Source organism: Condylura cristata, unplaced genomic scaffold (assembly GCF_000260355.1).
Source record: "Condylura cristata isolate star-nosed mole 26May11 unplaced genomic scaffold, ConCri1.0 scaffold00011, whole genome shotgun sequence".
Taxonomy (NCBI): domain Eukaryota; kingdom Metazoa; phylum Chordata; class Mammalia; order Eulipotyphla; family Talpidae; genus Condylura; species Condylura cristata.
In genome coordinates, this window is record NW_004567112.1 from 37073223 (window position 1) to 37087170 (window position 13948).

At 37.7% G+C, this 13948-nt stretch overlaps 1 protein-coding gene across 2 annotated transcripts in view; it reads right to left on the reverse strand.

Moving 5' to 3' along the window:
- Positions 1 to 10210, reverse strand: part of MCU (mitochondrial calcium uniporter) — a 123625-nt gene extending 113415 nt beyond the window's left edge. Inside the window, exon 1 of one of the 2 annotated variants that reach the window (XM_004680786.2) lies at positions 10060 to 10210. In XM_004680786.2, the coding sequence (XP_004680843.1) occupies positions 10060 to 10206 (147 nt within the window). In that variant the 5' untranslated portion in view covers positions 10207 to 10210. The remainder of the gene's footprint in view (positions 1 to 10059) is intronic. The other variant, XM_004680787.2, reaches the window with a different exon arrangement.
- Positions 10211 to 13948: the final 3738 nt, after the last annotated feature.

Genomic DNA, 13948 nt, shown 5'->3' on the forward strand with positions numbered 1-13948 from the left:
GCCTGTACCCCAGTTCTGTATGAATAAATAAATCTAGAAAAAAAAATTATTAGTTACTACCTAAATTAAAGAAAAATGATTCTTTCTTGATATCTGTGATTCCCATCACTGTAGTAGTAGGCACAGAAAACTAGATGATATGTAACTGCATTATCCCCAGGGTTGAGGGATTTAGACAATGTACTCTAGGGCCTTCAACTCACTCTCATTTACACAACACTGACTGGATGCTTATTTTCTTGACATTATACCAAATTCACAGTTTGGGAGAATGGACTATCATGGGCAGCTAACTTTTCACACTCAGGATAGCTATGATGTATTGATAATTACAAAGGAAACAAAAAACAAACATTTTCTATTTCAGGTTGATAGGCCAAAGTTCAGAATTAACAAATTATCAGAACATTCCCATCTTCCCTCAACACAACAGAAACTGCTTTTTTTCTACACCAACTCCCCCATCACCAACTCTGATTCCCTATCTTTCCCCAGTCCCTCAGCAGTCTGAAGAAAAGATGAGGAAGGAAAAAGATGGAACTAAAGACATAATGTACTATTTAAAGGGGATGCAGGGTAAATTGTTCATTAAGATATCAGAAACTGTCCTGAAAAAGAACTAGAAGGCTATTTTTCTCCCTGTGAGGATAAGCAAGTATGTATTACACCTAGGTCTGCGATTTTATACAAGCCATTCCAATACCATAACACTTGTAAATGCTATATAAAAGTAGTACATATGTCAGATGTGTAGAAGCCCTTTAGGCTCATCTAATCTACCATCCTTATTTAACTAACAAAAATGTTCAGACCAAAGATGTTAACTCACTTGCCAAATGTCAAATGGCAAGTTAATGAAAGGGAAAGGAACAGAACTCAAAAAGCTAATTCTTTATCACATGGCACCTAGTCCTCTTCAATTTCTTATTTTTATTTTAGTGACTGTAAAACACACACACACAGACACACCACTTCCATCTCTTCATTTAACTAAGAAAAATAAATGATCATGATGTTACAGCAATCCTTTGCTTCATAAATTTCAAAATACTTATCAAGTACAATGCAAATACAATTTCTTCTGGTACAGCAGATCTTGTAATGTCTCTAAAAACTATCACAGTTATGAAATAAATATTTATCTTGGCACTGTAATACCTACAACTAAAGAATATATGCTTTCTTAATATAGCAGTCCAGTAATGTACCTTAGTCAATTAATTTGCTGGAAAAATCACAACAAATAACTTGTTCTCATTGACATGCTTTTATTTTTTATTTCTTTGTTGAAAAACTAGGGTGGCTGAAGCAGTAGAAGTCTCATTTGTCTACATTACTAAAGTGAGAAAGAAGATTGCAAAAATTTTACTAAGGAAAGGTTTCATACTCAAGAAAGGTTAGTTTAAAAAAATAAGATAAAACCATCATACAATGCTCAATCTTCTCTAAAGGGAATCAAATAATGATTGAAAGCATTCGAGGAATGAAGTAAAAGAAAATTACTCAAAAGAATCTCTGTGATTTATGAACATAAAGTCTGGAAGAGTATAATACAGAGAACACATTCATGCAACAATGATTTGCTCAGTGCTCATTATGTGAACTTTTTCACACTGATATGTAAACCTTCCAGGTTCAGATGGTATTGGGAAGGGGAGGGACGCAGTAATATGGGGCATCTGACTTGCTATATTTAAAAGAAATATATGGAAAAGAAGATTGCAAAACAGATCATCATGTTTTCAAATACAAAAGTAGAGGCACAGAAAACAATAAAGAAACATATTTAACATGACTATAAGAAAGGAACACAAGGTCAAGAAATAAAGTTTTCAGTGCCTGAATAATCCAGTCAAATGGTCCTTTAACTAAACTGCCTTTCTACCTCAGATTAGCTGATAGTCTCCCTTTTCTCTATCAACAATGCCACTCTCTCAGTCCAAATATTTCATTTGCTTCATGAACGTATTCTACTGATCTCTCTGCCTTTCTAGTCTTATCCTCTCCAATCCAGCCTTCAAACTACTTGCTGCCCCTGTGACCTACTTAAAAACACAAACCTCATCATGTGATTTCCCAATTTAAAGTTCTTAGATATTCACCCGGTATCTAGTATTTTCCCAAACTGTAGTTTAAATTATCAGTTTAAAATCAGTTGTGTCCCAACCAATAGTATTTCTTTAACAAAACAGAATAACTACATATGCCTTATACTCAGTAAAACCATTATCTCATGAAACTTTTCTTAATTTTACAAACACATGCTTGTGCTGGATCATGATTCAAAAAATGTTTTTCTACTATGGTTGAACTCCAAAAAAGCTGATCTACATGTAAAATTTTAACTCTTTCACAAGTCCTTTACAATCTCATCCCTCATCATAACACAGTCATCAAAAGACAGGCTCTAGAATCAGAAGGCTTGCATTTATATGACAGGTATGCCCTCGCCAGCTGGGTGATTCTGGGCAAGTCATTTATTAGCTGTGTGTCACCAACTGTGGTCCTGGGCAAATTACTTAATCTATCTTGAGCTAACTCAATTTCATTACCCATAAAAAGACAGTAAAAGTAGCTACTCACAGAATATGACAAGAACTAAGTAAGATTATTGAAAGTATTTGATACTTGGTGCACTTCATAAATATTGTCATTGGTATCACAACTTAATATTCACCTAATCTCTGGATTTTCTTGCCCATACTCCAGTTGTAACAAATTACAGGCTGTTTCCCAAATAATCTTATTCCCTCACCTGGCATGTCGATACAAAGAAGGTACATACCTTTCTAGTCTCTGGTCAAATATTAACACTAAAGACCACCTCCGAGGCATCTCTTTTCCAGTACAGTGCCTCACAAAGAGTAGTGTTAAACATATATTTTCTGAATGACTCTAGGTTATTTAACCTTTCTAAGACTTTTTGCTTCTTATCAGTGCATCAGGGACAATATTGTTGTAGGGTATACTAGACAATGTTATAAAGGGTCTGATAGAGAAACAATACATAATAATTACCAGGTTTACTAGGTCAAACATGTTAGAATATAAAGATGGAATAAATGAAACCTTTATCATCTAACATGTAAAGGGGAGGGTGATTTAAGAAACAGAGAAAGAGATTTAAGAGACATAGCCAAGGTGAAAGATGGTGAGATCTCTTGGAAGAAAACTGCAGCAGAGAACGGAACATGGCTGAAAGAGAAGCCTAAACAGGAGGAACCACATTGGCAGCCAGCTTGGTATAGCTTTAATTCTAATTAAACCTAGACTTAAATCCAGTTCTAAAACATCTGTCCTGTCCACCTTATACTCCTAGCATTAAAACAGTTTATGACACTTAAGAAAAAGTGAACCTATCTCATCCTCAATTTCCTCATCTATGAAACCAGGATAATAATATCTCTCATAAGTTATGGAGAGAATGAAACAAAGTAACACAGTACCCTCAAATCCTAGAAGCTTTCTTCTGTATGTACTCCTCTGTATATAGGGATTAGGTAGTTCAAGCTAACCAATTTGCTCACCTATTAAATTTGACAAAATAATCAGTCACTAAATTAACTTTCTCTAAATCAACTTAAAGTAGACATTAATATTCTAACATTCTATAGCACCATTTACTATACATAAATAAAAAGTACCAAGAAGGCCTGCCTTAGAAGACAAAAAAGAAGTTAAAAAGGATCTTGTGGCCCTCCCTGGTGGCACAGCAGGTTAAAGCACAGCACTGAGAATCTAAAGCCACTTCTGCATGAGTTCGATTCCCGCCTGCCCCGGAGGTGACCACATGGTGGGGCAGACCTCTCCTGACCTGCCCACTGCTCCCCTCAGCAGTGTACTTCATGCATCTGCCTGTTCTGCTCCCCACTCTGTATTTGGTGAAGCCTCTCACCGCCCCTGAGCCTCTGGCCTGTACCCAGTTCTGTATGCACAAATAAATAAATCTTAAAAAAAAAAAAAAAAAGGATCTTGCAACATATAAGGCAATACAATTCAGGACTATGTATTTGAAAGAGACTTATACACCTAAGAGGCACCTGGTTATTATTACAAATGCTCCCCAAACACTAAAGTGGACAATAAATATTTTTCAAAAAGTATAAACTGAAAACTTTAGTAACAAGGCATAAAAAGTAAACACCCCCCTCTTCTAGATTAATAAATGCTGTTAATGTCATTAAATAACTGTTGGGAAAGGCTCTTTTAAAAAAAAACTGAAGTAATACTTGGCTTATGACATTATACAGGTTTCAGTTATATGGACTTAAATTTTTATCACTTAAAGTCTACTTTCAATCAATGACCATACAATTGACTTTGCTCATTTTAGCCACTCCCAAGGTTCTTATTTTTAAGTGAGAGATGTTAAAAATGCAAAGTCACATTATTCAATCATTTCACAACTTCATGAGAAAGAGTTCAGTTTTAGCATGCTGCTTTGACACAGCTGGTGATAACAATTTACCAAGTTACACTTCTATCAATATTAACAATTCAAGCCTGTATACAATTTTTGGGTCAATAATTTATTAAATTTATTAAAATTATTTTGCTTGATGTCAACTTTCATTTTCATATAGGCTGTCTCAATGCAAGAATGTAATAAAGTATAGCAAAATAAATGGATTGTTTCCCTTTGTCCAACCTAGAGAGGACAGGTTTTTTTGTGGGTTTTTTTTTTTTTTTTTTTGGATAGATATCATCAGCCAAGGCTGAGTTTGAGTTTAGGTACTTACTGGAAGAATTTGAACCCAACTCACTTTTAAAAACCAGTCTAAGCTTAGCTTTTTTAAAAAAAATAAAACCTAGAACTGTGTAATTTTGTTAGAAAAGAACTGAACAGGAAAATCAGCAGATGTGTGGAAACCATATTCAGCTCTGTAGTAACTTGTAAGGAAACAGCCACTTCAGTGTTATTGTATGTATTACCTTAACCTAAGGGTTTTGTTTTTTTGATTTCTAAATTCTAGGATTCTATGAAGTACATGTCTTCCAGTAACATCTTAGTTTTCCTAATATGTTATCCCAGTATTTTTTAAAGATTTTTTTTTAAAAGATTTATTTATGCATACAGAACTGGGGTAAAGGCCAGAGGTTATATGGATTCCAGGGGCGGTGAGAGGATTCACAAGAGACAAAGTAGGGAGCAAAACAGGCAGTACACTGCTGAGGGGAGCAGCGGGCAGATCAGGAGAGGTCTGTGGTGCCTTGTGGGTCACCTCTGGGGCAGGGATCGAACTCATGCTGAAGTGGCTTTAGCTTCTCAGTACTGTGCCACCAGGGAAGGTCCAGATTTATTTATTTATGTATACAGAAATGGGGTCCAGGCCAGAGGTACAGAGGCGGTGAGAGATTCACCAGAGACAGAGTGGGGAGCAGAACAAGCAGATCAACAAAGCACACTCCTGAGGGGAGCAGCAGGCTTGACAGGAGAGGTCTGCCACAGCATGTTGTTCACCTCCCTGGCTGGGGATCGAAGTCATGTTGAAGCTGTTGTGGCTAGCTTCATAGTGCTGTGCTTTAACCTGTTGGACTACCAAGGAGGGCCCTATTCCAGTAATTCTAATTTATCATGGGCCATGGTATAGTATTAATCGGTCAAATATAGGATAGAGGCTTCCCCTATATTGAGTGGCTATTTTGAAATCTTGAGTAACCTTTAATTTTGACTTTAATCACAGAAAACAAACAGGAATTTTTAAGAAAACACACTAGGGCACAAAACTGGAATATAAAAGGAAACTGAAACATCTCAGGTTATTCTGTTAATGGTATCAATTTAAAAATTGTTGCAAAAGACCATGACCACTCCTTGATTTCAATTTCTCACATTCAATTTATTATCTTTGATAAATGGTAATCTTGATGCTGCATTGTCTATTTAGATTTCCTCTCAGAATAGAGTTCCACAAAGCATAAAATAGAGCCTCTTGGGAATTAGAAAAGTTCAAATAAATCAAAATGTATGAAGAAATACAATTCTACTCCTTCAAATACTTTATCATTTCAAAGTAAGCAAGATTTTAATAAGTAAAAGGGTAGCTGCTTTTTTAAATGCAATCTACTCTATGATATATATTCAGAATCCTCTAGATATTATTTATAGTAGACTAAAACAATAACAAATCTATAATCTGATTCAATTCAATGTATTTCTAATAATCTTATTTATCATATTTTTGCTACCTTTGGACAGAAAGCTTAGTACCATCATAAAAATAATCCAATGGTACCAAGTTTTTCCACTAGTTCACCATAAAAAAGTATATATGCAACCAAAGTCAGCACTGGCAATACTAAATTTAAAACAATTACCCAAGGGAGGCTACCTAAGCAAGAGGTAATAAAGCAAGTCAAACAGGAGGTATAAAAGAGTGGGGGAGGGAGGGATGAAGAATGCATCTTTTCATTGACAATGAAACAAATGGACGCATAGCTAATCAATGCTTATCTGAGTATTACCTTTGTACCTAGCACTGTCTGAAGCTTAGGAGTCACAGAGGTAATAAGATACCCGTACTATTGCTTTATCTACCCAGTAAGATAAGGGACCTACAAGAAGCATTTAGAGAACAAGTGTCAACTTGTGTCCTGAAATAATAAATCCCACCAAAATTCAGAAAGGACACAATAGAAGAATAGAAAGGAATTAAGAGCCAAGAATCAACACAAATTAAAATTCATACTTGAACATATTCTTAAACCCACCCCCATATAAAAACTTTTAATCCCTGATGTCATTAACCACAAAAACAACCACAACCTACAAGTCACTTCCCTCAGTTCCCAGTAAGTCTGTTTCATCATCTATGAAGTGAGGATGTTAAATTCAAAGGGGACTTATAGGTCAGGACCTGCAATACACCGTAGAGGTTAAAGAAGTGATTAAAACTGAAACCAGGCATTAATACATAAGTGTTTAGTCTGGGTATATGGAACACTGATTCAGGTACAGTGAAGTGTTTGGGCTAGAAGGATCTGGCAAAGTGATTCTGGACCAGGCCATGAAGACCCCAATTAAAGAACTAGAATTTTGTGTCAAGAAATGTAACCTGTTAAAATCAGGTTTAACAGGTTACAGTTAAAAATTAAAGTAGTTTAAAATTAAAGTATATCATTGAGATACTCCAGTTTAAAATTAAAGTATATCATTGAGAAAAAAAAAACTACAATGTGTAGAAAGGGACTGCCATATAGTACAATGGGAAACTTATGTAAGAGATTTAGTAACTCAGTGTATCTGTTAACTACTAGGAAATGCCAGCAGTTAGGCTGTGGTAATCACAGATGAGACAGTTTGATGTAGCAAAAAAAAATTTACACAGGTCACAATAGAGAGTAGTTATATCTCAAAGAATCAACATAGAAAATTGCATCCATTCTCAATAACCACACACGAGGAATGCAACAAATATTTTATTATAAGAGTCTTAGCTATACACACTAACTGGGGAGCTCTTCACATAGCAAAGGAAAATTACACTATACTGTGCCAAGAATAATGAATAAGCCCCTGTACCTTTATTTCTGTATTTTTAGTTGAATTATGTTTTAACTTAAAATGGGGGTGGGAGAGAATTATGTTTATATCTACACAACCAAATTTAAGGATTACCTGAACTACTTACTGTATTGCTTTGGACTCATACTGCAAACTTGAAAAAACTTCATTTCAAAAAACACACCTCTAGAGCAAAAATTACCAGAAGTATTACTGATTATACTCCCCTGGCTCTCATTTACCGTATCTTCAGTAGCAGAACAAAAGTGCCACAAGCTGGACTTGTGAAGTTGTCCAATGCAGAGTGCCATCTGGTGCACATACACAGGATGTATCCTATCAAGATTCCTAGTACCTATGTCTCAAATTACATTTACATATGGGGGAATTACCATTCATATGGTTTAAAATATCAGTACTTTCCTAACAGGTGATAGTTTTATAAGGGAAGAGAGATGTGAAATAGCATCTGTATCTGATAATAAAAAGAACACAAAAAGAGAATCAGAATACCTGGAGTAAATGGGAAACCCAGAACCACTACCTATAAGCTGTATAATGTGGGGCAAGACTCTCCCCTTTCTGGGCCTCACTTTCAGGCACAAAGTGTCAATAACTAAACAGATCTTTAAGAGATACCTTTCAATTGAGTCTTGTGAGGCTGGAGACAGCTGTATGCATTATGGATTCAGAGCAACCATAGCAAAAGAAAAAGACCTGTTTATATATTTTAAATAATTAGGTACAACTTTTTTCAATATTTTACAATCCCAACTTTATTTACAAATTAATATTCCCATGATAACACTTCTGCCCTTCAGAAATAATACTTGGTTTTAATTGTTTTCAGTTAAATTCAGCACACTACTTTTACTCACCCCAGAATAGCACAGAACACTTTCATGAAGTACCCACACAAGGAAGACTCTCACAGCTTGACAGTGCCCATAGTGGAAAACACAAGGCACAAATTTAAAAATGCTAAATGAACACCACACCCAAATAGTCTTATAAACAAACTGCAAAGTGAGAAAATATATTATCAAATTATAGAGATAAAGACAACTTGGAAAAGTCTGTAAATTATTTGAGGAAGACTGGAATGCAATCAGACTCTTGGGTAGCCTTATGTTTTTAAAGAGAACAAAACATTTAACTGGAGGCTATGAAACATGCAAATCTAAACTGAACTGTGGAAAAGCTCGGCTCTCACCCAAATGCTTCAGCAAAGCAATATGTCAGTATGCCATACAATTTTCTCAAAAGAATGAGAATAAAGTCCACATCTATGACTAATAATAACAACACCATCTTGCATTTATAGAGCATCAGTTCTTTCCAAGGCTTTCAGATATTAATTTTATGTTGTCATTAATATTGGTTATCTTCTCTGAAAACCTTCAGTTCATTTTTCTCTCAAGAGCTAAGTGTTCTAAACAAGACAGTGATATATTTGTTGAGAGCTGAAGGTACTAGGTTCTGAGAACAGACTGTATGCAGTGATTCTCTCATTACCACACTATACAACTTAGCCATAGGAACAAAACCCACACTCTATCAGAATTGGTCAGAAAAAAACATGCATGGCTCTAGAAAGTCCAAGGTAAGAGAACAGGCTTAATTCTTAGGTCAAAAACTCCATGCCAAGTTGATGTCTTGCAATGGAAAAAAAAAAAAAATCACACACCCCAACACTGTTGAAATAGAAACTACCGTTCGATGCCAGCCAATGAAATCCAGCTATAACTGGTTAATACAACCACCAAATCCCTGCCTCTGTGAGCAACTTGTCATATTCGCTTCCCCTATGCCTGCTGCCACCCTTCTTTTTTCAGGCACGTTGAACAAGCAAGCATATAAGCCAGTCCTCCAAAAAAGGACCACCGAGGACCTTTAAGGATCCGAGGGTATGGAGCTTGCCTCCTGAAGCAATGCAGCATCCATCGCAGGGAAGCTGTTCCCCATGCCCACACATGCACGAAGTCACAGAGGGGGGATAAAGTTTGATTTTCCTTCACGCTCGTTCCCAAATAGGCTGAGATAGGAAGTGGAAGCGGCCCCACCGGGGGCCTGGGTTCTCCGGGGACAGTTCCCTGCAGCATGGCACTGACACATACACACGGCAGCCACAGCAACTCAGGACACCCCAACCCGCCTGGAGGAGGAGGGAGGGGGACAACTTGCACCGGGCTCAGCGCGGGAGTAATGGGGCAGAGCTGTTAAGAAAGAAGGAGGGAGGGAACCAAGATCGGGGGCGGGTCAGTGAAATGTTCAAGTCCCGTCCCTTCCCCGCCCTGGTGTCCCCGGTCCTGCGGGAACATCCCCGCCGTCGCCCCTCCTCCTCCTCCTCTTCTCGGTTACCTCCGCCCTCCCTCTTTTCCTGGTCGCCGCCGCAGGCACTTGAAGGGCACGACGGCTTCTCGGTGCCCCGCAACCTCGTCAGCGGCCGGGAGTTGAGGTTAACTAGCCCGCTGCCCCGGCGGCCTGTCCGCTGGCGGCGCCCACACACCAGCACCGCCCCGCCCTCCCCGGAGCCGCCGGGCGCGCTCGCTCACCGTCCGGTGGTGCTGCTGCTGCTGGTGCCGGCTAACGCCCAACCCAGGGAAGCAGCCGGCAGTCAGCGCTCCGCAACTGCTGGCGCCCCCGCCGCCGCCCCGGGTGGAGAGAAGCAGCAGAAGCGATCTACCTGCGGCGGCCGCCATCTCTCAACTGGAAACGGCGCCGACCCAGGCAGCGCAGCGGACGGCTGGGGCGGAGCTAAGACCCGCCACTCACTGGCGCAGAACCAACTACCGCCCTTTACTGTGTTTCTGAGGCGGGGCTTCCTAAAAGACCCAATCGATAGGCGGGAGAAACACACTCTAGGCTGCCTGTCACTTTCAGAGTTACCTATATGGGACATAGTCAATTACGGGCAAATTCCAGGCAACGGGTAATTGGCATCCGAAAGCAGCAATTGGGATGTCTGATTCGGATAATCTTCACCAAGGATAAAGCTATGAGAAGTATAAACGGGAAAACAGATATTCGTGCAAAACTCGTATTCCGTTAAGTGTTCTAATTTGACAAAGTCACACCAAATTAATAAATCATTAACTAGGTTTGCTGGAACTCCCAGTGACACGCCCGAATGTCATTCATAAATGATGGTATTTAGGTATGTTGAAATTAGCTCTCCATCATGGGATGATATATAGCATAAGATAGAAGGATAGAAAGGTTAAAACGTCTATAATTATTAAAGTCCCAAGATAAGTATATGCCATAGTGAGTTAACAGACCTTTATACATTTTCAAATATTCTGTTCATATTTACAGAATCCTTAAACTGATATTCTTACATGCTAACTTTGATATTATGTACAATTATTTAAACTATGGAAACATGTTAGTGATGCAATAAATTATCATGTAAAAGTTATTATTTAATGAATTTTTATAATTTAGCTAAGTGAGACATACCACATGCTTTAGAGTAACTCTAGATCTCTTCCTCTTGAAAAAATACTTCCTTCCACTAAGAGCAAGCTTATATTGAGTGCTTATTGAAAATCATATAGGAAAGGAGACTTGGAGTTTCTGAATTTCCTTAGAAGAGGATTTCTTGCTTTCTATTTATTAGTATGCATGGGTTAATACTTATACATTCAGTAAATGGGATAAAAGTATTATTCTAACTTTTGGAAAACATAGTTTATAAGATAGCTTTTGATAATAAATTTAAAATTAACAAACACAATTTTATTGTGTCACATCATAGTAGTCTTTAAAATTTGACTGATAGTACCAAAATTAGTACTTTTGATACTAATTTACTATTTAGTCCCTAAATAGTACTTTTGAGGCCAAGAATAGCCAAATTAATAAAGTGGAGCTTTGGGTTGTTTAAACTTTCTACCCTACCCCAGAACACTAGCATGATTGACTTTTCCAGGTGAGTCTATTCATGCTAGTCACCCAAAAGGCATTTATTGCCCAACAGTGGAACTTAAGAACTCAGGAATGAGATGAGTCCCCCATTAAACAGCTGCATGAACTAATCCCGCTTGTTGAAAAGCTGTGATATTCCTGGAGCAACTTCACTTACATTCATTTTCCACCCATGTATATTTGTCCCAGCATATTTTCTGTATTTGCCCATGCCCTACCATTTCCACTTCTCTCTTTCCCTTCATGTCTTTTTACTAGTATTACCATGGACTTCAGTTTTGTTTTCATTTTCTGTGCCTTCAATAAACCTGGCTATGAATCAGGATTATGTCCTCCCTTCCTATCTTACACTTTGGAAAGTTCTACTGGAATTTCCTTTCCTCTATTTCTTTTCTTTGCCCTATTTTGCAGTGCCTACTTGGTGCTTTGCAGCCCGGTCAGCAGCCAGGAGTTGAGGTTAACTAGATAACTGGTACAGTGGCTTATCGGCTCTGCTGACTAGTTTAGTTTATAAATGCATGATTTAGTTTCATGCATTTATAAATGAATTACAATAAATAATTTTAAATGCATAAGCCAGAAAGTTTCTTATCTATTTACCAAACGTGTAAGCTTTTATCCACTAAGAGAAAAGTTCTGATACACTCAGGTAGGCTGGATAATTTTAGGATCCACTGAATAAAGGTTAAACAAATATAACTCTCTTCACACAGAGAAAAATGTTTTCCATAGATGTGAATGACACCTCTCAGACTAGCTGTGTATTAGGGTCTATAAGGAGAAAGTATAGACAGGACAACAAAAAGTCAATACACACACACACACACACGTGGCAAATATATATGACAAAATAGATAAAGGAAAAAGGAATTAATATTTCATCTAGTACCCACTATTACAGACACTGTGTTGCTCACTCTAGAGATAGTACACTTAATAGGGTGTCAAGATAACACAAAGAACTTAAAAACATTGCAACTTTCGGCCCTCCATGGTGGTGCAGCGGGTTTAAAGCACAGCACTGAGAAGCTAAAGCCACTTCAGCATGAGTTCGATTCCCGCCTGCCCCGGAGGTGACCACATGGCAAGGCAGACCTCTCCTGACCCGCCCGCTGCTCCCCTCAGCAGTGTACTTCGTCTGTAGATCTGCCTGTTCTGTTCCCCACTCTGTCTCTGGTGAATCCTCTCACTGCCCCTGAGCCTCTGGCCTGTACCCCAGTTCTGTATGCACAAATAAACAAAAATCTTTTTAAAAAAAAATTGCAACTTTCAAGGAAAACTTGTATGTCTTTCAATAGGGAACAGGTTAAATAAAATAGACACAATCCTATTAAAATATTATTCAACCACTTAAAATTGAATTAGGCCCTCCCTTGTGGTACAGTGGGTTAAAGTGCAGCACTATGGAGCTCTCTCCAGTCACTGCAGCACTGAGTTCCATCCCTGGCCAAGGAGCTAAACTGCATGGCTTGGCAGACTGCTACTGGCGGCCTGCTGCACCCTTCAGAAATGTTTTTTGGTCGATCTGCCTGTTCTGCTCCAACTCTGTCTCTGGTGAATCCTCTCACCTTCCCCCACCGCCACACCTCTGGCCTGTACTCCTGTTCTTGTATGTATAAATAAATAAATCTTTAAAAAAATAATAAAAATGAATTACCTATCTATATTTTTTAAAAAAGTAATACAGTGTAAATGATTTTTAGGGGTCAAATCCTTTAATTTATTTCTATTCTTAAATATTTTGCTACATATCAAATTTAATGTTGAGAAGTTTCTTCAACATTTCTTCATGTCAACACTCTTTCTAAAAATCCTTTTATTGAAGCAAAGTTGGTTTACACTGTTGCTTGTATTTTAAAGTAAGGATCCCTCCTTTCAGGTGTTGCTAGCATAGTGCTCCCACAAACACCACCATAGTTCATCGTACTCCCTCCCCACACTGTTTTTGCCCTTCTCTTTCCCTTCCACATTTGAATGCCTCAGTTAATATAGATTCTTTTAAAGGTTAATATAAAATTATATAGTTTTAGCAATATAAAGTTTATATTATGTATATATATATACATATATATACATATATATAATGTAGATAGTTCTGGAAGAATGAGAAAGGAAACATGTTGCCTTTAGTGGGTTAAAGGAATAGTTATACTTTTGAATGGCCTAACTTTTTCCTACCTACATGTTATCTTTATAATTACAGATATATGATCCCTGAAACCTACATAGTTGCAAAATTGTTATCTTGTAGTATCAATCCTTGAAACAGGTTATTTTGCTTTGTTTTTAGCTACTAAACTAATCAGAGCACTTCCTGGAGCAAGTCAGTTCCTAAATATGAGACCTGTCAGTGGAGTATTTGCCTACACATTCCACAGCAGTCAGAGTAAGTGATACAAACTTTCATTGACATGAAGAAGAAAGCATAAAAGGGATCTGCTTGGAATTTCTGGGGCCTGTTTTATGGCCCATTGAAAATGTGAATTACTATTTGAATAAAATCAATAGTTTTTT